The sequence below is a fragment of the Diadema antillarum genome, unplaced genomic scaffold (assembly GCF_040938485.1).
Source record: "Diadema antillarum isolate AM-2024a unplaced genomic scaffold, OU_Dant_1.0 seq00000423_RagTag, whole genome shotgun sequence".
Classification (NCBI taxonomy): domain Eukaryota; kingdom Metazoa; phylum Echinodermata; class Echinoidea; order Diadematoida; family Diadematidae; genus Diadema; species Diadema antillarum.
Window position 1 is genome coordinate 1,904,470 of NW_027271406.1, and position 24,291 is coordinate 1,928,760.

The 24,291-nt window shown below is 38.6% G+C and overlaps 1 protein-coding gene across 6 annotated transcripts in view; it reads left to right on the forward strand.

Moving 5' to 3' along the window:
* The window catches only part of LOC139732447 (filamin-A-like), a 189,353-nt gene that overhangs the window by 125,172 nt on the left and 39,890 nt on the right, over window positions 1–24,291 (forward strand). For 5 of the 6 annotated variants that reach the window (XM_071643307.1, XM_071643305.1, XM_071643306.1 and 2 more), the window contains 13 exons: window positions 76–342; window positions 1,865–2,058; window positions 2,544–2,801; window positions 3,383–3,500; window positions 4,400–4,642; window positions 9,752–9,928; window positions 10,540–10,863; window positions 12,688–12,858; window positions 14,052–14,175; window positions 15,096–15,252; window positions 16,389–16,578; window positions 19,207–19,308; window positions 22,730–22,980. In XM_071643307.1, the coding sequence (XP_071499408.1) occupies window positions 76–342; window positions 1,865–2,058; window positions 2,544–2,801; window positions 3,383–3,500; window positions 4,400–4,642; window positions 9,752–9,928; window positions 10,540–10,863; window positions 12,688–12,858; window positions 14,052–14,175; window positions 15,096–15,252; window positions 16,389–16,578; window positions 19,207–19,308; window positions 22,730–22,980 (2,576 nt within the window). The remainder of the gene's footprint in view (window positions 1–75; window positions 343–1,864; window positions 2,059–2,543; window positions 2,802–3,382; window positions 3,501–4,399; window positions 4,643–9,751; window positions 9,929–10,539; window positions 10,864–12,687; window positions 12,859–14,051; window positions 14,176–15,095; window positions 15,253–16,388; window positions 16,579–19,206; window positions 19,309–22,729; window positions 22,981–24,291) is intronic. The other variant, XM_071643310.1, reaches the window with a different exon arrangement.

The following is a 24,291-nucleotide window of genomic DNA, read 5'->3' on the forward strand; positions in this document are numbered from 1 at the left end:
CGTCTAATCCTGTTTATCACCATGCTGTTGTACCATGCCTCTGTTTCTCACAAAATGACCGTTACTTGTAACTAGGTGGCATCGATGAACCCGTGAAGACAACTTACAACAACGAGGGCCTCTATACATGCCGGTATTCGCCTTACAAGCCTGGCCGCTACATTGTCAACATCAAGTATGGCGGCCAGGCGATCCCCAAGGCCCCTTTCACTGTCAACATTGGGGCCGAGCCCACTGGACCTATCACCTACGTCCGCGCCTTTGGGCCAGGCCTTGAGAAGGGTGTGGTCGGAAAGCCATGCGACTTTACGGTGGAGACCAATGGCGCTGTTGGTGCACTTGGTATGTTTTCTCAAGATTCTGCTTGGTCTAAAAGTTCTTTGAATAATCATGATTTCTGTTTAAAAAAAAGAAAAAAAAAGAAACCAAACAAACCTGTCTTGATCAAATTCATGAAAATTGCCTTTCATTTGATGATCTGCAAACAGTGAGGTGATAATAAAAGTCCTGTGCATTTATGTGAAATTTCAAAAAGGCTACAGGTATTTTTGCTATGTGTTGCATAGCACACAGTGTGCTATACAACACATAGCAAAAATGGCATTTTTTAATTCTTTTTTTTTTTTAAATTGTACTAGAAATGATCAAGCAGAAAAGAACTTGATAGTTAAAACCCTAAGTCCTTTTCCAGTAGTTATCTTAGTACATAAAATAATTCAAATTTCATTTTTAAGAATGATTCCTGTTTTATGAACATCATGTGATGGCTGAATCACATTCATAGATAATGAAGGATTCTTGAGAATCTACGTGTAGACAAATTTGTTATTATGAGATAGATTGGTATAAATAAGAATGTCATGTTGTTTAGTGTTAAGGTAACAGATTCATTAGGGACCAGTTTGGTCACTACTCTTCTTTTTAGCCTATTCATTATCCAAGCATTTTGATGGGACATTGTAAATTTCAATTCGTTGATACTGAAAAATTCCTGCCAGAATAGATCAAATTGTCATATTTCATTAAAAACAGAAGTGAACATTGCAAGTGATTGACAGACTGCCCTTCATCAACTTAATTAAGCCCCAATTATTCAGTGTTTTAATGGTAGCCATGATAAAAATTTGTGTGCATAAATACTTGAGTTTGGTGGGTTTCCACCATTTTTATCACTGAATAGGGTAATTTATCGATCAATTTCAATAAAAACAACTCGATGCAGGATTTCAAGAAAGGACAAGTTCACCATATAGATTTGGACTGAGTGAATGCAGCAGTATTAGTCAAACACAGTGAAAGTTTCGGGAAAATTGGACAATCTGCTCAAAAGTTATGAATTTTTGGAGTTTCTGTGCCACCATCCCTGGATAAGAAGACTCCTACAGTTAGTGATGTCACATGCATAGAATGATATAAAGAAAATGTAAAAAAAAGCCAAATGAAACCTATTTTCACTTTTCTCGCATGATAAAAGAGCACTTGACTTGCCTCTTTTGAAGGCTTTGGGAGTAATATTACCAGTAACATACATCAGTAGCAAGTCAAGGGAATGTGTACATTTTTCAAAAAATGAAATTTTGTGAAATTCTCTTTGTGTTTTCTTTATATCATTGTACGCATGTGATATGAACTGTAGTCAGTAGTCTTCTCATCCAACAGTGACTGCAGAGAAACTTAAAAACTTCTAATACCATTTGAGCAGATTGTCCAATTTTCCTCAAATTTTAACTGAAGTGTTCCTTTGCTGCATTTGCTCAATCCACATGTATATTGAAGTGAACTTGTCCTTTAATTTGAACAAAAGTGATGTTATCAGGACCATGATAAGCTGCCCAATCAGCAATGAGTGTTGGTCTGTTACCAGGGTTTGCCATCGAGGGCCCATCTCAGGCGGAGATCAAGTGCAAAGACAACGGGGATGGATCCTGCGAAGTGTCGTACTTCCCCACCGTGCCCGGAGAGTACGCGGTCCACGTCACTTACGAGGAGGAGGATATACCAAACAGCCCCTACATTGCCAAAGTTCAGCTCGACGCCGGTGGATTCGATGCGTCAAAGGTACAAAAACAGAGTGTTCTCTCCTGAGGTATTTTGGCGTGGTTTTACTAGTAACACTTGTGGTCTATTTGTATCAAAAGTCTCTTTTATGTGATGATATCGCAAAAACAAACCACTGACATTGATTGTTGTCAAAGTGAGCTTATGTTTTGATAATGTAGTTTCGTAGATGAACAAAGCTTCTGCGTAAATGGTCAAGTTATGCATTGTTGAAATGATATTCTAGATTGGCAGAAACAAACTGCCTATAATTGATGGATCAGATTTATTGGTGGGTTGTCAATGCGAGTCAAGACAGAGAGCTCTTCCTCTGTGTGTGTGTGTGTGTGTGTGTGTGTGTGTGTGTGTGTGTGTGTGTGTGTGTGTGTGTGTGTGTGTGTGTGTCTGTATGTGTGTATAATCTTCTCTTGGTCAGCTTGGATTGTGTTGCCAGGCAACACAACTCCTACCATGCCTCATATATCCTGTCTCTTGCCCTCCTTCAGGTGAAGGCATTTGGACCAGGCCTGAAGCCAGACGGCATTGAGATCAAGAAACGAACCGAGTTCACCGTCGACGTCAAGCAGGCAGGCAAAGCCGAACTCATCATCGACATCAAAGACCAGTGGGGTAACAAGGTCGAGGCAGAGGTCAAGGACAACAAGAATGGTACATACACCGTGTACTACACCCCAGAGCACCCCCTCAAACATACCGTCGCCATCACGTGGGGAGGAGTCAGTATTCCAGACAGCCCCTTCAAGGTAATGTAAAAGTTAGCTTATGCTTGTCCAGTCCTTGTATCCTGAGCAGGTGTAATGACACCGCATTTGAGTAGTTTCCAGCCTTCAGATTATTTTAAATAAATGGCAACAGGAATATTACAACTTAAAGAATGCCCCTGTGTCATTAAATATATGTCTTATCACAATCACAAAATTTCACAAAATTTCTGTTATAGATATTTTGTGACCTACAATACCAATCGAGCTGTAGTACATGAAGTCCCATCATTATGGTTGAAAAAAAAGGGACAAAAAGAAGGAAAAATCCCAATTGTAGTACACACCATGACAAAGGGAAAATGGTGTTACGTATAACAGTGATAATCTTCCTTGTGTGTTTATGTGGAATGTTTTGTGGTCGCTTACTTCATTACTTTAATTCTGATCAACAATTAAATTCTTTTTTTTTCATGATGACCAGTTTACTAGACAGTGAATTGTCCCACTTCAAACTTTGCAGGATAGCTGTATGGTAGTAAATGCCAATATCGTTGTGGCACTATTAGTATGTTTTGGGGATGATGTGTTCAGTTTCAGACTGTGTGTCCCTCTTACCGCAGGTGTCTGTTGGTGGTGGTATCAGCAAGGTCAAGGTGTATGGTCCTGGAGTTGAGCCAAGCATGGTGAAGGCCAAGACCCCAACCCAGTTCACTGTGGACTGCAAAGAGGCAGGCAAAGGTATCGTATCAATATATCATACATAGTGTCAGGAGCTGGAATACATCATCATTTATTACCCTTTAGTGCCAGTGAGTCAACTGTGCACAAATTTTGCACACAATCCTATGAACAGGTAATTAATGTGGCATGCAAAGAGTTAATCTAGAATCCAGTCCTCTTAAAGTAGAAACAAGACAAAAAGAAAGCAAAAACACACAGACAAACCAACAAGCAATATCCAAATAGAGTGATGTAAAATAATATTGAGCAGTTGGCTGGAAATGCATGCAGATGTACTCTGTAGTTCATTCAATGTCCTGTGACAAATGCGTAATATCTAAAACAAACAAAAAACAATTGCCCAAATCATCATTATAGATTTAAGATGAAATGAAATATGACATTGTCTAATAATTATGGAAATTTATTCTTAATGTGAACAAGTTTTCATATAACGCCTGCAAAAAAGGAGAAAGAAATATAAAACCAATGTGAGTATTCTTGTAGTTCCTCATTTTTCTTATTTTTTCTTGAAAGAAATAGATGGATTCCTGCCTACACTGTATTAATACGCTGTGTAATACTGCATGTTAGAAATTCTGTGTCTTAAATGTTTTAGTGCTGGTGTTACATGCAGAAACTCATTGGCGGATACAGGTGGGGGCGCACCGGGCGCGCGCTTTCCTTCCTCTTTGTTAAAACAAAATAAATAAGAAAAAATGGAGGGGGGCGCTTGTGCCCCTTCCTTTAATTTTTGTAAAGGTGCCCCCCCCCCCCCCCTTTACAGAATTCCTGAATCCACCCCTGAAACTGTATGACAAAAGCCAGTGTCTGCACATACTTTGAAGTTAATTGTTTCTACCTGTTGTCCCCATTCCTCCCTTGCCGCCCGTCCCCTCCCCCCCCCCCCCCCACAGCACCTATAGCTGTGTCCATTAAGTCCAAGCCAGGGGTCAATGGTCCCAAGGAGAAGGAGATTCCTGTGAAGGTCAAGGACAATGGAGATGGTACCTTCACTGCTGACTATACCCCAGAAGGTCCCGGCGACTACACCGTCGGTGTCAAGTACGGTGGCACGGAGATCCCGCAGAGCCCCATCAATGTCGGTGTCGTGCCTGACGTCGAGGTTGGCAAGATCCAGATTGCAGAGCTGCAAGAGAGTGAGTAGACACGTCGTCGGCATGGTTCTTAACATGCTAATATTTCCTCTTCCGTACTCCACCAGAGGTTTGTTGTTTTGTTTGCTAGTGTCATATGATTGCTTGTTATGTTTAGGTGCTGATGTTATGTTGCTGTGAGGGGTGATGTTGTTGATGTTCTGACTAATTTCAAGGGGATTTTAATCAGAGGCTTGCAAAATTGTGATGATTTTTTTATTTTTTTATTTTTTTTTTTGGGGGGGGGGGAGGGAAAGAGGAAAGTGAGATATGTATCAAACAAAGGTTGATGTTTTCCTTTCCCTAAAGTTACATCTTCTTTTTCACTGTTATGCAAGTGCATGAATTCCAGTTTCTTTCAATCTAGGCACTACTTGTGTCTGTATCAAAATGATAAATGAAGATTATGAAAGGTATGATGAAATTACACAGTCCCAATTTTTAGTCCTGTACCTACCCACTGTTCATGCAGTTCATATATTGCTACTAAACCCTCCATTTACTATGTACACTTCATAAGATGTTTGAATATTTATGTTGACACCACTGCAATGACAGTGAGTTTTGCTATATTTGCCAGGTTTGGTCACCAAATGGAATGCTTTAAATTGTGTATGTTTTTGTACAGCCAGCAATTAATTTCTAAAGTTTCTCAATGTCAAATTACCCCAGTTAACAGCATGATTGCCGCAGACCCGTCTTATTCATTTGTTTCATTGACCTGGAATGATTGAGGTCAGTCCCATGCATGTTAATGTTTGTTTTGTCTTAATCGGTTGCGCATGGATTGTTTGCAGGCGTAGAGGTAGGCAAAGAAAATGCCTTTAAGGTTGATACCTCCCAGGCTGGGAATGGGGAGCTCGAAGCATTCCTGACAGATCCCGATGGAGAAATAGTTCCTGTCAATGTGGTTCCCGTGGAGAATGGATTTGAGTGTAGGTTCACTCCGACCAAAGAGGGCCCGCATGAGCTGGATATGAAGTATGGCGGCTGCCCCATGCTAGACAAGCCAATATCACTCACTGGCATTCCCAAGCCAGATGCTTCCAAGGTCCTCGCCGAAGGTGATGGTCTCAGATCTGGTCGGGTGGACAAGCCCGCCAACTTCATGATCGACATCCGGAAGGCTGGTCGAGGCGCCCTGGGAGTCACCATCGAAGGTCCCAGCGAGGCCGAAATTGACTGCCAGGATAACGGAGACGGCACTTGCGCCGTCTTCTACACGCCCAGCACTGTCGGCGTTTACAACATCAACATCACGTTTGACGAAAAGCACATCCCCGGCTCACCCTTTGCGGCCAAGGTGGTCGACCCTTCCAAGGTGAAGGCGAGTGGTCCCGGCCTTGTCAATGGTGCCTTTATGGACTTTCCCTGTACCTTTGAGCTCGACTGCCGAGATGCCGGTCCACCGTTTGATGACTACGATCAAGACACCGACCTTCCCGTCAAAGTCATGGCCACGGGACCAGATGGTGACATCCTCAAAGTAAACGTGGAGCCAGTGGAAGAAGACATCTATAAGGTGACCTACTTCCCAGAGAAGACCGGTCCCAACACCCTCGATGCCATCTACTGTGGTGAGGACATCCCCATCTTTCCTCAGGCCGTTGAGGTACAGGACCCCATTGATCTGGATAAAATCGTGCTGGACGGAGCAGGCCTCGATGAGGGTAAAACATTGCTACCTCTGGTCTGGGTTGCTAAAAAATTCACTCAAGCTTCTCTCGCTCACCACAGGTTTCTTCCATCAAACCGTATATACTCTGTTTCCTTATTGCATATTACTCTATCTGCTCTTCTCCAGTACTGTCTTTCGTATAGCCTTGGTGTTCATGGCAACAAAAGATTTTATCCTGCACTGGAAAATCCAACAAGTACTATAATTGACATCCACCTGTCTTCTGCTATAGTTTGATATATTAATGCCGGTGTGTGTTTTGTAATAAAGACTGTTGTGTGTACTACTGATAAAATCTCCACTTACACTGTAACACAAACTTGTTGAACATTTGCTGTGTTTCATTACAGACTTGCAATAATGACGAGATCAAAGGATATCAATTCATGTGACCTTCAAATCAAAACTCCCATGTGCTGTGGTGTACTTTATCACCAAATAGCACACAAGTTCACATTCTACCAACATTAATAATGTTTTAGTGGCTTTTATGCTGGGTGACACATTTTACTGCAAAATTTGGTTGATAAATCGTAGAACAAGGCTGCAAAGAAGTGATCAAAGCTTGATGCCACCTGAAAAGTATCTCCATTTCTAAAAAAGAAAGAAAGAAAGAAAAAAAAAGAAATGCACCCAGAGTGCTACTTAAAAGGCACCTGATTGGTTAGCATTACTTTATTGTGATGATACATTTTAGAACACTTACTACAAGAGATTAATACAGTGACTTTATGGGTATTATACAGTTTTAGGTAGTAAATTTTTATGGTAAACACAGGAACAGAATTGAAAGGTGTAAGATTTGTGTGTAAAGTAGCGATATTGATGGATTGATAGGAAACAATTCACCGCAGTCTTACAATACAGTCATTCAGAAGGGTGTGCAGAAAGTTCACTTTTTTCAGGCAGGTGTTCAGTTCAACATGACTCAACTATAGCTGTATGCTACAGGCTGTCTGACTGGAGCGTGAATGCTCATTAGCAAGATTATCATGAAGATCAACTAAATAAAAATATTCCTAGCATGGAATATAATTTTCATTTGGTGCAATCTCTTGGTTCACTCAACAGTGAAATGAAAATGGTACATCAGGATTTTGTAGGAAAATATGAATGAGTGTTGCTTTAATGCTTGTCTTGCCTTTGTAAAAAATAATGTACATATATTTCTCATTACTCATTGCGGCCAAAAGAAATGATTGTGTTGATTCCATTTGGAACATGAACTTGAAACTGATGTCTTCACACAATTAGGTAATTTTTCAATGATTCCCTCACACTAATTATGATCAAGACTGCATTTTAAATGGGAACTCTGTCACCACTTGGAAATTGTGTGCCTTCTAGTGTGTGTATCAATCCTACGCATGACAAGAAACACTGTGTCTATCAAGAGACACATTTTCTAACTCAGAATTTCAGTGTTTGTCACACGTCAGAAATAAATACATCCTTAAATATATTGGCTCAAGAGTTATTTCATATGGTGAAGGTTGAATTAACTTGGTGCAGGTTATTTATTTATTTATTTTTTTTTTCACATACTGACTTTGACAGAAGAACTTTTGCAGGGCTGTGATCCATTTTCTGATTAACACATCTCTGATAATATTTTTCTCCAGGGTGGAAGGCTGTCTCTTTCATGCTGTAACCAATCACACAAGTTTGGATAATGAATAACACAACTAATTTCACAATTTATCACAAGCCAGTATGCAGTGGATTAATGAAGAGCTAATTCACATGAGGGGCATGTTGAATCAATGAGATCTAACTAACCTGGACACTTTATTTGTAGTTTTTGTAGCCAATATACCTGTCTGTACAAAGCAACAACAACATCAGAACAACATCAGAACAACAACAGACAAACAGAGCTGAGTGTATGAACAAAACATTTGTTTGTTATGTGCCTCATAGTTTTACAAAATAAGAACAAATTCTTCATTATGGGCTCACAACTGTTTGTCATTACCGAGGATTCTGAATACAACATATATTATTGATTGAAATGTATGCTGTTATGAAATCTGATTGCCTTGTTGCTATGTTGTCTGCTTTTCTCATTTAACAAATAGAGTTTTCTTCCATAATGTACTTTGTTATGTCTGATAATTTTGCACATGATTGTCACAAATATATAGTGATCATTTTACTACTAAAGTGGTAGTCTGTGCACACTATTTCATTTCACTAGTTTGCACCCCATGTATACCTGTCAGAAGAAATTGTATTAATTTTTTCAATGTTCCAATGTGGCTTCAGCTCTTTGTATCTGCTTTGATAAAGTAAGACTGTATTGGCATGACCATCTGTTTCATTGCCTGTTAATAAAGAATCATTTACTTTTATGCCCATGTATTTATAATCATTTAATCCATGTAGTGGTTTAGCATTCATTTCTTTCTATTATTATGGCAAACATATGTGGAACAAAAGCCATCATATGAATGTCAAATTCAGTTTCTACCCCCTGCTTTTATAAATTTTAAATACGTATATTTTGATTGTTGCTTGTACATTGTAGCTTCTCATACACAGCTTATGACAAATCATGTGATAACGGACACTCATCTCTTTCCATCTTGAAGGCAATGTCATAATAAGTGGACTAATATATTGCACCCATCAGATAGCTATAGTCACATGTGATATTGGTCTTGAATAGTCATAAATGTCTCCCGTACTGTTGCTGTGAAAGCTACCTGCCGCTGCTTGCATGGTCATTAGCAGACATAAAGGAGATATTGACTTTGTTTGTGCTGAGTATTCCAATACCAAGTACTGCAATGTCTGTGAAATGAATTCAATGTGATTAGCATTTACATTCAATTACAATAAGAGAAGTAAACATGAAAAGAGCTGAAGGGTTAACACTCTTTTGCTCTTGTGCTTAAAACATCTTAAGTGACAATATCTATTTGAATGTTTTTGTATCTTTCTGCCAATGATTTCATGCTGAAATATTCCAACCTGCAATTATGCAGGGTTTCAGTTAACTTTACATTGAATTTTATAGCATTACATGAGTACTAAACACCATCAAACTCGTATGAAATCCTCTCAATCAGCTTTGAATTTTGAGACAGGGCATGAGTTTATTTCAATTTGATTTCATGTAATTGCCATCATTTTTGTGTTACCTTGGCTTAGATTAGAATGAGAAATGTTTCCAAATTTCCATCTGTTAATAAAGCAGTCCAGATATCTAGTACTAGTGGCTGTGTCTTGCTTAAGAATGAAAACTGTTTACCACAGTATGTACTGAAGTGACGATTCCATAATCCTGTCACTTCTTCAACTTAAGTTAGCATCAGAACTTTTTATGTGTAGATGATGCTGTATTCTCTTTGATTGTCATAAGTAAACGAATTTGTAAACAGCAACTCGTTTAATCTTTTCATTTTTTTGTTATACTACCCTTTGACGTATAGCTGTTTTCTGCGAGTGTCCAACCTACTTCAAGGTGGACGCCACCCAGCTGCCCACACCCCTGGACACATCGCTTCTCAAAACGGACGTGACCACCCCGACGGGCAAGAAGCTGAAGCCTACCATTAAGGACAACCAGGACAAGACTTGCACCGTCAGCTACACCCCTGTGGAGCAGGGTGTGTAACCCGTCTTGTCTCCCCACATCTCTTTTACACTAATCAAAGCAGTTTCATGTAGTTAGGGGGTTCCCATGACAACTTGAAATGCTCTCCGAACATGTGTATATAACAATAGAGAAAGGCTATAAAGAGGAGTATTTTGGAAACCAATGTTAGCACTGATATTCCCTGTTACTAGACTTGCCTATTACTGTCTTCTTTCTTGAGCTATGTTGTGATAATTTCCCTTTGCACCTTCAGTTTGTTACTAGTTTAAATGTAAGCATCATAAATACTCAAAAACATTTAATTCTATTGATTCCTGTAATGCATCATGGCTGTATAGAATGTATCTCTGAAACAGATGGAAATTCATCTTAAAAAGAGTTGACTAAATTGGTGCATCCCATTTACTGCCTGCAACATACAAGCATTCTTCAAGATGATTATGTTGATTCTTTAAGAGATACATATTTTCACCAGAAGACGCAACAGGATAGTGTCCCATGACAACAACAGAGTTACTTCAAGGAATGAGTTTGTAATGACCCCTTAATTGCCTGCTATTCTCAGAAAGTGACTTGGTTTTAATAGTTAGGTATCTCTTTCTTCTTTCGGACTATCATCAGGTGAGCACAAGGTCGATGTTACCTTTGCTGGCCAGCCACTTGGCAAGTCGCCCTACACCACCCAGGCCGTCCCTGGCCACGATGCTTCCAAGGTCAAGGCCTATGGTCCAGGTCTAGAGGCCGGTCTGACCAAGAAGCCTGCCAAGTTTACGGTGGAGACCAGGAACGCCGGCAAGGGAGGACTAGGCATTCTAATTGAGGGTCCCTCGGAACCCAAGATGAGCTGTGTGGACAACAAGGATGGCACCGCCACCGTGGAATACCTTCCCGAGGTTCCTGGAGACTACGCTGTCCATGTCACCTTTGCCGACGAGGCTATCCCAGGTCAGTGTTGTCTTGGCAACAGGGTGTCCTTACATGACTAATTAAAGATATTTGCTTTTGTGTTTGGAGTTAGAAAGGCACATATAGTCAGATAAGTATACAATGTTGTCAGCAGGATTCAGTTTTCAATGAAAATCAAGTTAACATGGCTAAGCAGAAATTAGAAAGATGCTTACCATACCATCCCCTGGTGATACTTGTGACTTCTGCCACCTTCTTTTCAGTTTTGTGTGTGCATAAATGATATCATCAAATGCATAGTTTGTACAGTATTCATCGCATAATCGGGACAGGTTGGGAGTAGCAAACACGGCCCCTTTAAGCGAGGTGCCCGATTTCGCGATGAGTACTCACCATACACTAACGGCATATGACATGTACATGTAGTGCACACACACACACACACACACACACACACATGCATACTGACGTACTGTACATGTTCATGAATACACAACACGCTACCCCTCGGCGCGACCCTCCAGCTCTCCCTGCATTCTCGCAATGATGTAGAGTAATCGCAACCGGGTTCGATTCTTCTGTCAAACACGCGTGTACACGTAATCAATGTCAGCTCATAGTCTAGATTCATAAAACGTTACGTATTCGCACATACATTGAACCCTTCTCATCTTTCACGCTCTCCCTCCCACTCTCTCCCCCATTTCACTGAATACGTAACTGTTCATAGCCCATTTCAATCACGTAACTTTTGCCCAGTCACAACTGAGGAAGATTGTGACGTACACACAGATTACAGTGTACAGCTGTATTGAAAGTTGAAACCAAAGACAGTAGATAACAAGATACGAAGGCGCGCGATAACAATGGACTTTGCCCTCAGAGTGTACGACTGAGATTAAACAACGCACACAGCCTGGGCTGTATGAGCGAGGCATGTTTTTTATTGGATGTGAGTCGAGTAGGAATTGCAAGCAAGCACATGGCTTTGCTTATGTAGGGGAGAAGAATGTTCGCGAAGGCATGTGCTTTGCAATGGCATGGATACTTATACACGGCGCTTTCGTGGCTATGCATGTACATGTACTGGATGGACGGAGGTCAAAACACATCAATCCGACGCTTGCTTTGTAAGTTTGTTGTAAACGACAACTGATACGGAATCTTTGAAATATTGTTGTGGTATTTTGGTAGATTTTTTTCGTGTAAAATATTAACAAAATCAAAGATCGCTTGAAGAAAAATTGTCCCGTTTATCAGAGGTCCCCGCCCGATAATCCAGTGAAAATAACGTGCGTTGGAAATGTTTCTGGGAAGCGTATATCATTTAAGCGAGGATCCCGATTATCAGATGCCCGATTATGCGATGAATACTGTACTACAAACTTTTGAATCTTTCAATTTTTAGATAAGAATTCTGTTATATATCATCGGCTGAAAGCCAGAATAGCTTTATTGCAATTTGCGGTGGGGGGGGGGGGGGGGAGGGGTATTGAGATATTGGTATCATGTTGTAGAGCTCGATCTCCTGTACATTATGGTGTCAATTTCATAATATTTTCATTTTCAGTAAAATGTTAAAAATCAAGACCACAAGGGTGCTATTTTGTCCTATATGTGGAACAGTGCTTACAAATCTACCCACTTTTAATTGAATAAACTTTTCATTTCACAAAAAGTGATTGCGTCATGTTCATTTACACTTAAAATCTCTTCTGGTTCTCAGCTGACATATTTTTGAATATCGTGCAAATGTTGAAAAATCTGTACTGAAATTAATTTCTATAGACAAAGACCATTTGTTGTAAATGAGGTAAATTGTTACCACTCCCGGCATGTTTTCTCCTTGGCTCCACCATACAGGAAGTCCCTTCAGGCCATCCATTCAAGACAGCATTGATGCCAGCAAGGTTAAGGCATATGGTCCTGGCTTGGAGAAGAATGCAGTCAGGTCCAACGTCCCCGCCCCTTTCAAAGTGGATGCCACCAAGGCTGGAAAGGCTCCCCTGGAAGTCACCGTTGTGCAAGAGAGGGGTGAGGAAAAATATAAAGGGCTTGGTACTCCTCTGTTACACCTGCACGTTAGCCATGGTAGATGACTAATGGTTTCGGGAGGAAAATGTTCTGTTTCGTGTCTGTTCTGGATGATGATGGACCTTCAGAATTTGACCACATTGAACTTTACCAGTTGGTGAAAAAGATCCTCCCCCCCCCCTCCAAACTCTTTACCCATTAGTAACTGAACCACCCAGAACCACCCGTAAGCCTATTGATTACTCCTTAAAATGCCCAAAACCACCCGTCTACCTTTTTATAGTTTTATACTTTACCATTTTTATTGTTTTCATATAGAATATATAATTACATAATTTGAAAGAGGTCTACTGTCAACAAAAGTGTGTCAGAATTCAAGTCTTAATGGGCTTTCAAATTAACATAACTTATAATAGACAAACATAAACCTGTTGTGACCTATTTTGCATAATTCAGAAAGTTATCAAAATGAGAGTAATATTGCTGTCCCTTCTAGGGAACAATAGGCCATTATGTACGGAATCTTCAGTTGCTGAAGGGTTAAGTTCAGTTGGGGTATAGTAGAGCAGAACGTTATTAAAGATATTTCATATTCTGATATCAACATTGTATCAAGCCTACAAGCTTACATGGAAAGTAAAGAAAGGATATGGAATGGACAGACTTTTTTTCAGTTTGATTTGAACTCTGTTGCAACTGATTGACAAATTCCTACGCTGACATAAATTAGCACCAATTGATCAGTATTTTTAGTACTAGCCATGACAAGAGAACACTGCTCAATTTGGTGCTTGCTTATATTGAAGTAGGGCAGTTTGTCAATCAGTTGCAATAAAAACAACTCGACAGAAGAATCTCATCAGTTTAAATGAATTCTGTTGTTCCATAACCTACCTATACTGAATGCATTGCTATAATGAATATTAAGTGTAATGGTCAACATGATGTTCATGCATTAAAAAAAAAGCCAAAAACATATCTTATAATGTTCAAATGCAGGTAAATATGAAGTTTGTGCATTAAAAAAAATGTATCTTATAATATTCAAAATTGGTAAATCATTTTTCTACATTTAAGTTAATTTTCTATGTTACACATATGTAATAAAGACTTACCTAGAACTCGTTATGAAATTTTGTTCTTGCAGTTTTCATCTACGCCAACTAACTTTCTTTCTTTGTGATCTGTCACAGGACCTCCCGAAAAGGCCAAGGTCGTAGACAACAAGGATGGCACCTTTGATGTGACTTACACACCTAAGATGGAGGGTCGTTGCCAAGTGGATATCACCTATGGTGGCCAGCATATTCCAGACAGGTGAGCGCTATGACGCTGAGAACATCACGTCTCTTGTTTTCATGATCGAGACCTTAACCTGTTGAGGACTAGTCCCGAGTATACTCGGGCAGGTGTCTATGGGAAATACGTGTTATAGCAAAATCAGCCCATCCCCAATGGATTAATAGAAATTTTACCTGTGCAATCAAAGTTTTACTTATTATTGCTTGCTTGTTTAAGACAGGTTACAGGAGACTATGATGTGTGTGTCAGGTCATCAACATCATGCTTCTGTGATGATATAAGAAAAGGCATGTTAGTATCAGAGTTAGTCTGTAGATCAAGACTTGTGACTGAATTCTGTTGTGATGACCATGGTTTTTAAAAGAGAATTTTGGTACAACACCCTCCTCCGTAGTACTCATCTGCATTAGAGCCACCTGTAAATACTTAACTTCACACAAGTTATGTAGGGAGTCAGCCTGTTCAATAAAAGAGTTAGGTTGTAGATCAAGATAAGCAAAAGAAATCTGCTGTTTAAATGTGTTTAATAATAATTCTTATCTCGTTGAAGACTAGTTCTGAGTATACTTGGGCAGGTACCTATGGGAAATGTGTTTTATAGCAAAATCAGCCCGTCCTAAACGGGTTAAAAGATAAGTTTGGCACAACACCCTGCTCCCTGCTAGCACTTTTCTGCATTGCAGCCACCTCTGAATACAATTTAAATGTATTTGGTGAGTCAGCCTCCTTAATAACAGAGTAAGGTTGCAATCAAGGTGTGCAAAAGAAATATGCTGTTTAAAGTGTGCCGATCATTTTTTTGAAGAGAAGTTTGATATATGGCTCTCCTCTTCTGTACTGCTCTGCATTGCAGTCACCTGTTAAGTGTAAAACCTTACTCAAGTTTATTCGGAATTCAGCCTGCTCAATGCCCCCTTGTCTTTATCCCTCTGTAGTCCCTTCAACACTCGTGTGCTTCCAAAGGCCGACGCCTCCAAGGTCAAGGTCGATGGTCCAGGAGTCCAGAAGACTGGAGTCCTGGCCTCGTTGCCAGTAGAGTTCACCGTGGACACCAAGGATGCTGGTGATGCAGAGCTCATCATTACAATCACTGTGAGCAGACATCTTCATTTGATGTCAAATGATAATTGCTTAGAACCTTTGAAACCTTTGTGGGGGCACTGTGGCATAGTGGATAGGACTCTCGACTCCCAATGGGAGGACCTGAGTTCGATTCCCGCCAAGTGCTTATATCCTTGGACAAGATGTTTCTACCCACCGTGTCCCTCTCGACCCAGGTGTATAAATGGGTACCTGGCAACGCTAGGGTAATAATAATGGCAGGACCCTCTGGTAGAGCAGTGGCAACATTGACGAGGCTACCCTGGAAAAATAAGATCTCATTATTATCATTATCATTAAACCTGCGAAAGTAGACAGAGTAAATTTGCACTAACTGTCGTCGTTATTTCAATTCTGACCATCTTGCTTATCAGTGGATTCATATGATTCAGTATTTCTTGGTTCAGGAAGCAACATGAAGGAAATATAATCATTCCACAAGGGGTCATATTGTCATGCTTCCTTTTTCAAGCATTGTGCCAAAATGATACTTCATCGGGTCATATGTTAATCAGTCCGAGAGTTAGATATGCCACAAGACATTGCATATTTGTAAAAGTCAACATTGTCTATTAAATCTGTCTTTGCTGTAAATGTCAGACAGCAGAAGTATGTAGGCCTCCTCAGAGCATAATTGCAAACATGTTTCACACTTCCTGCCCCAACAAAATATTTTGTGTGATAGGAGGTATATGTTACCCACCAGCATTTATTCAACATGACGTATTGTGTCTACATCACAAATCCAACCACAACACTCATGTGTGCTCTTTAGAAAGTGCGAGTTTATCCCATCTTCATGTTAGCTGTGATAAATATAGTTATATCAGGTACACGGACTAGTAGGATTTTCATCGAAATTGGACATAAATAAAGTAATGGAAATGTAAAGTTTCACTCTTTTTTTTTTTTTCAAAAAAGGATATTATTATCATAACCACATATGCAAAGTAAATGAGTTGGTGACAAGTCACCATTCAAGTCTGCACAGCATAGAAAAAAGAAAGTCCTGAGAATTTCATTGGAATGATTGTCACCACAGTGATTGCAAATGGAAAAATAAATCAGAAAAATTAAAGTCAATGGTTAAGAAAATTTCTTTCCTATAAAATCATGTACTACCCCAGGATAGCAAAGGCAAACCAGTGAAGCCAGATATCCGCGACAACGGCGATGGAACCTTCACTATCTCCTATGTGCCTACGGATGTTGGTCAGTACACTGTGACCGTCACCTACGGTGGCCAGAGCGTACCCGCCTCTCCATTCAGTGTCAAGACCAGCCCAACTGGAGATGCTAGCAAGTGCAGCATTATGGGTAAGGTCATAAACTCTAGACTTCTAATACAGACTCTTACATGAAAATGATTTATAATGCTTCCTCTCCAAGGTTGGCAAACACATCGTATCTCTCTGTTTTTCTTCCTTATTTCTTTTTCTTCTTTTTTTTGTCCTGGTGAGTTGGCTTACTTGCATATGTATACGAGTCTGATTCCTGTTTTCTTATGCCAGTATGCCAATATTTCTTGAGCTTTGGATTGTAAGTAGCTGTTATTTAGATGATGTATGCTGGCATTGTGTTGCTTCCAGGAATAAAATAGCTTCTTGAGTGATAAATGATGTGAGGCAATTTTGCAGAGTTTTTCTCTTTTTTTGTGTGTGAGCCTTTCTTGTTTGCTCTGTAAATGTTTTTTTGCCTTTTTTTCTTCCTTTTTTATGTCTTCTGCATAATAATTAAGGGATATACCCAGACAAATGCCACAAAGATGTTAGATTTGGAGGGTCATTTTGGCTGATATTAAATAGAACTATACCCCCATGCTATGAACACACATTTGAATGCAGCTGTTAAACCAGTTTGATATCAATGATTGATGTGTATAATATTAAAATGTATGGTATGTATTGAATACTTGCATTTTGCCTGTGAGTAATGAATTATAGTAGAGCACCTTACGATTTGCAAATAGTGAGCTGTCCTCCAGTTTGACTAATAGACTTGGGTCAAATATGTTATCAAAGACTTTTAGGTTTAGTAAGTGATTTCATACATTTTTTTAGAGACTCATAAAGAAAAATAAAATGATTTTTGCTTCAAAAGAATGAATATGTGCTTTGAGTACATTGTTAGAAAGGATTTGAAGCAGAGAGAAAGAACGCCTAAGATTCTGAATGTTTGGCTAGAATATGCATGCATCATATCTTTGATATTACGCTATGTGCAATTATACAAGTGTTATGTTGATTCGGGTTTCTGCTTTTATCCCAAGATGTTGAAGCAGTAGTCATATTATTCATGAAAAGGCTGAAGTCCAGCCAAATAGAGCATTTGATATTTCGTTTTATATACTCCAAGTAAACTGGATGTTGATGTGCATATATGTGAATTATGTAATCATATCTCAACATTGTTGCATTTAATAATCAAAACATTATTTATGTATTTTCTGTCAAAGAATATATGTCACATCATTTGCTAGCATTCTGTTCAGGAGCAGGCTTTGGTAGATTTTTTTAAACAAATTTCTTTAGGATATGTTCCCCTTATCACTGTCAGTCAATCATCCATAGTGTTTCTTATCCTTTGTGCTTGTATGTGTATGTAATTGCATGTGTTTGGCGTCTTTTTGTTTCTGTAACCAGTACTTGATGTTTATCTGATTGGTCACTTGATGCACCCATTCAGAATTTCCATTTGTAGAAGCTTACAGGAAAGCATTTTTGTATTACGTAAATTTGTCTATAGTGGGGATCTCTTCCTTCATATTTTAAAGCTTTATCAAGTGGCAATATAAACTCTGTATTCCATTTTCAGTTGATACTTAAAAGTGAGGTAGCTAGAGTATGCAAGAGGGAAATGAGAGGAATGGATCTTGCAATTTGAAAACGTACGTTTTAACAAAAGCAAATTTGGTAGCTGCCGCATGGAATTGACAAATTGCGTAAGCATTCATTTGCAGTTCAATTGACTGATGGGTATAATGTAAATTGCATAAAATATAAATAATCATAAGCTTCATCTTTGCTTTGCTAGAGTTTTGTTTTATATGTACACTGTAGTAGTTTGTGGTTCATTTGCATTGTGTTAGAGTCTTTGTTTGTGGCATGATATTTTTTTCTTAATTCTTTAGGAACATTAATGGTGACAAAGCCCCTCATTTCAAAACATGCTCAAGAGTTAGGGTTTTGTTTAATCTAAAACTTTACTATATTGCAACCATTATTGCATATGTTATGGTGCATTGTGGGATTTGGTTTTAGACTAGATTTTAGTCGCACATTTGCTCTTAGCTTCATAACACCTTCCAAAGCCCCTATTTTCATTTTAAAGACAACGATCGCTAGACTGGATAAAAGAGAAGGTCAATTACCAGACAGAGATATACGGCAATGTTCTTTTATTTTTCATATCATTCAGAAACTAAACATCAATTTTCATCTCTGTTAAGCTTTTTAGACTTATTTGAGTTCCAATGATTTTGATAGTGAATTCATCATGCAGTTTTATTTTGTTCTATTTTTTTTATTTGCTGGGCCCTGGGACTGGAAAGACTCATTCCACATTGACTAGTTCTTTTTGTGCTGTTTTGTTTTTTGTGACAATTGACAGTTGTGTACATGTGCAATCATAGTAGCTCACCTGTCTTTCATGTAATGAAATGCTCTGTTACCAATTTGTTGCATCTGTGCTTGGTGTTCAAGTTGTATGTGCTTCATTTTTTTTTCTTTTTACCCACACAGAGCATAGGGTAAAATTGTGTACAGGTGACACCAAATGTGAAAAGTTACCGAGATTTGACAGGAATTGTTAAAGTTTAAGAGTACATGAGTTTAAGGATGTGAAGAACCATCTTTCCACTGCAATGTAAAATTGAAGGCAGGCAGACGACGTGAATTTGAGTCGTGAGCAAAAAGCAACCATTGGGAATGTATGCCCCGTCCGTAGGTTGTAAGAGCGGCAATTACGAGATTCCGGTGCGACGCAAGAGCCTCAGCTCCGAGAGTACAACCACTACCCGCACGACCACCACCCGTACCACAACAACAAGTAAGACAGGGAATGCAACCACTCCCGAGCAGCATCAGTTGCCAACTTCTCCTCCTCCTCCTCCTCCTCCTCCTCCTCTTCATCCTCCTCCTCTTCCTCCTCCTCCTCACACTTCTCTCTCTCCCACTGTGGACTTCAGATGACAGTCAAGTCCTCAGTCCCACTCCTTCTTTTTCGTGTGCAAAGGTTTGACAAGCATGGTTTTGACACTCGTAGGTTTAGCAAGTGCAATGAAGTGCTTTGGAATGGGATATCTCTTTGGATTCACTAGCTCTTGCCCGTGGAGAGAATTCAGCACGAGAGTTGGATCCGCATGTTTCTGACTGTCAGGAAGAGCAAAGAAGAGTCAATTCTAATGGCATGGCTGTGTGGTTTGTTTGAAATATTGCCATTTAATACAGTTTGATTAAAGGTTTGCTTGCCATTTGATGTGCCTATGTTTCTTCATATCAAACCCAAGTGAGCTTAATGAAAGGGAAAATACCAATTTCACCCAAAGGTGAGAACTGCTGCCCTCATTTTCCTCTTTCCAATCCAGCTATAAAGACTTTAAAGAGGGACAACAATCTCTTCACTTGAATGCAAGTGTTGGTCTGAGGCTAACACTTCAGCCATCTCCAACACCATACAATACTCATTGTATTTTATGACTTTGGTATTTCTTAATTTTTTCAAGTGAATGCACATGTTATTGATTTGCAATTATTTAAAGCTGCAACAGCTGTGGCAAAAAAGGATTAAAAAAAAACAACTTTCTTTTATCTAAAGGAGAATGCCAGTCTTTGTACTTACACACATGTTGAAGTTGAAATGTACATGACATCATTAAACCTGATTATATTTTTCTGTTACAGTATGTGCAAAGTTCAAAGGTGCAAATTAGATTCTGTTTTTGTTAATAAACACATCAGACTGATAAGTTTGAAATGAAAACGAGAAGTACCTGCAAATGTGTATGGTACACCTTACGTGGTTTCTATTTCTTCTTTTGAAATTAAGTTGCATTCCATTCACATGTTGCAAATATGTAAAGAGATTACTTTTATGAGGTGAAAATTACAGTTAGAGATGACTTTTCTTAATGTGATGCAAGGATATGTTATAACCACCTTGACAAAACAGTCACAATGATTTTTTTGTTTGTTTTTTTGTGAGTGAATACTGTGTGAAGTGCCTTCTTGATTCATCTCAAATACAGTAGTATGTTATGAATATGAATGCATTTTTAGCATGTTGTGATATTGTGTAAGTTTGAGTTGTTTGTTTCATTGTAATGTTCCATGCCTAGCAAAGATACAGTGTATCATGTACTTGTTTTGTTCTTGTTGCTGTTTTTTTTTTTCCCAAAAAAAGTAGCATTAATTTTGTTGATGAGGTTTATGGGAGCCTAATATTGCATTGGTAACAACTTGTAAATTTCGCCAATGTGCTTGAAATCATGATTGCGAATGTTTCTGTTGCATGTCTTTGGTCTACTTTGTGCAATATTTGATGTGCGTAATGATGTGTTCATTGAGGAGAACCTTTAACTTTATAGTGTGATTTTATAATTTCGCCTTTGTATCAGTCACACAAGCTTTTCTTTTGTGTAGATGGAACTTTCATTGAATGTAGATCATCTCTTCATGAACACAGTATTTGCCAGAGCATTATGTTAGTTATACATTTCGTAAATATCAGCTCGGTGTAATTATTTGTTTCAAACAATATCTGTTTCTGTTAAATGTTACATCAATTGTTAGTAATCACCATGATTTTGAAGTTTACAAATCATAATCTCTGATACCAAAATGTGACAAATTCTTTTTGTTTCTTTGTTAGAAAAAAAAAAACTTTTTCTGTTTTTATTTACTCCATTCATCTTCAGTGTGACATGCTTATGATGATAAGATATTTTGATTTAGGGGAAAAGATGATTTGTGATTTTGTTTTTTCAAGGTTCAGTTTTGAACCAGTAATGTCTGTGTACCATATTACTAAAGCCAGGCTGTAATGTGTAAAGAATGGAAATTCTCCCTGTGAATTTTATATAATCACATATAGTCATGAAATATCTGATAAGAATTAACTTTTACCCACTTTAATTTGGTATGAACAAAATCTTTATGAATTCATACAACTGTATAAAATAATGCACTTAATTTTTTTTTTTTAATTCTTACTTTAGTTGATGTATGTATAGATACAATGGATGATGCAGTAAAAATGGATATCTAGTCTTTCAAAAGCAAATGATAACATAATTTCATCAATGATATGAGCAACTAATGTTTGTCGATCTTAAAGCTAAGTCAGGCAAAAAAAAAAAAGTATTTGTGTTCATTTATAAAACTAGGTTTTGTCAACAGGCTACAAGTATAAGTCTGTATCATATTGTTCGTGTGTTTTGGTGTTGTGACTTTGTATTTGTTGGTTGTATTTTACTGTTTGTAAACTTTGTTTGTTAAAGGAGCAAAATTACAGCAACCATGGAAAGTATATTCATGTAGCGTTTTCTAACATTTTTCTTAATTATTTTCACTTTCTGTTTCAGCAGCGTGTCTTGATTATTTGCACTTAATTTTTTACATTTACTACACAAGGCTTGTCTTTATTTCTCTTTCATTTCTTGTTTTGTCTTCATGCATCAGATGACTTGTATTACCATGGTTATTTTTGAATTGATTGTTTTTAATCAAATTCATTCAAACTACATGTTTCTGTTCCAGTTATTTGTGTGATCCAGTTTTGTAGTCTGCAAACTTTTATGGATGTAGCAGAGTGTTCAAATTGATTTTACCAAGTTCTTTGTTTTCATGCTGTTATCATGTTGTCCGGGCAAGTGAAATCATAGAGTTCATCCATTACATATTTAAACTCCAAAACAGAATGAATTTACAGAAATATATTTCATTCTTTATGAATGTTAATTGCACAATATGCTATGTGCAAGGTAAGTCACTCAGCATGAATAGAACAATATAGTTCTCTGATAAAGATAGAATTATCATCATTATTATTTGTATGTGCTTTATCTGGAAATGCCAACTGCATCTTCTTCTGTAGTATTGGAATACTGTTTTTCCACCCAAAATATGCCTTTCCAGCCCTCTAGATAATGCAATGCTGTTTATAAGGTTGGCATTCCTGTTTATCACTAATGTCCACCTTAACTGTAATCAAATATGCTCCTCGTGAAGCAGACATATTAATTACACCCTACTTTATATCAACCCAGGGTCACCAGAAATCTGATGGTTTCTATGGGAATTTCAGAATCTCAAAGAAAACAGATTCATAGTTAGAACAAAGACATTTTTCAGTATGATTTGAAATGAGAGGACTAAGTATCCCTTCTAATTAATTCTCCCAATTTAGCCTCAGTTGATAATGATTATTTTGAATGATATTAAATTTGTGGACTCAAATCTTCTGCCTTCAGAGGAGACCATCACGAAGACCGTGGTCGTAGAAGAGGAAACAGTCATCAAGGTGAACTCGCGAGATGCTGGTAAGGGTCGCGTCACCTGTACCATCACCGGCCCGGACGGCAAGGAGATCCCCGATGTCAAGGTGATCGAGAACCCCGACGGAACATTCGACATCATCTGGACGTGCCCCGCTGCTGGCAACTACGAGGTCGACCTCCGCTTTGGAGGAGTGTCGCTGACCGGTGGACCGATCACAATCTTTGTAAGTAACAGCAAACTCTTGATTTCTTACAATGTCCTTTTCATCGATGAGGGAAGTGATGTGACTATATGTGAGGCGTGGTCATATTGCTGTAGAGTCCTTTGATTTGGGATATATTTTGTTTTTGTGTGTGTCTGTGTGCTTGTCTGTATGTGTGTTATTTTTTTGCCAGAAGCTCTATATACAACCCCTTCGGAGGTACACTACTTCCCATCAAATAAAGGGCCTGTAATCTCAGCCAGGAGCCATTTGATAAAAGTTTTTTCTTACCATCTTCAACAGGGCAAATTTTCTAAGACTGAAGTATCACAAGGTATATTGTGTATGCAGTTGTGACGTTCTTGTGAACATTGTTGATATTGTCTGACAGTTACTTCTGGGGGGTGTTTCATCAACGTTTGTCGGCGCTGACAACTTGAATCACCATAGTAACAGTCAGTGACCAGAGCATCTCAGCCAATCAAAACCAAGGATTTTGCTGAAATTGGTCAGCGCCGACAGTTGTCGGCGCTGACAAGCGTTGATGAAACACCCCCTGTTGTAAATGGCATTCAAGCCCAAAGTTAGCATGATACCAGTATATGAGTTTAAGTGAATTTTTTTCTGTTCTGTTTGGCTGTGTACCTCGGCACAACTGATTGTTTAATAATTGGAAGGTGTGATCTGGTCCAGTGATGCTCATATGTTGGAGTGATTGCTTGTGTATGTATGTGTGGATCTTATGTGTGTGGGTATGTTTGTGTCTGTGTGTTTGTTTGTGCAGTTTCTATGGATAGCAGATGATGTTTTGCAGATCCATCTGGTGTTACGTGTCTTATGAGACTAGATGCAGTCTCTCATAATTATGTGTTTTTTATTTGTTTTATGTTATCATTCCAAACATGAAAGGTTGACAGCTCAATAGTGGCCCCAGTGCAGTGTTTGTGTGGTGTAAGTTGCATTGCAATGCCTGGCAATGCAAGATAAGCTGATGTATTAAACATATCCCTTGCTTGATGGGGTCTGTTACAATCCAATCTTTTACAAAAAGTGATAATATGATAGAGTTGAAAATTGATGACTACAGAGGCCTTTAAAATCATTCCGTCTTCATAGTAGTTGTATGCACTCTGGTGTTTTGCTTTCAAACCCAAATGTATTTGAGCAGAGAGGTTTTTGTTTTTTTTTATGATGGGAAGATCAAAATTACTAATTGATGAATGAATGAATGAATGTCACACATATGCTAAACCATATGAAGTGACTTTTTTGCTTGGAAGTTGCCGTAGATACACTGGCCACGAAGTTGCCAATATCCATGGCATGTTGAGA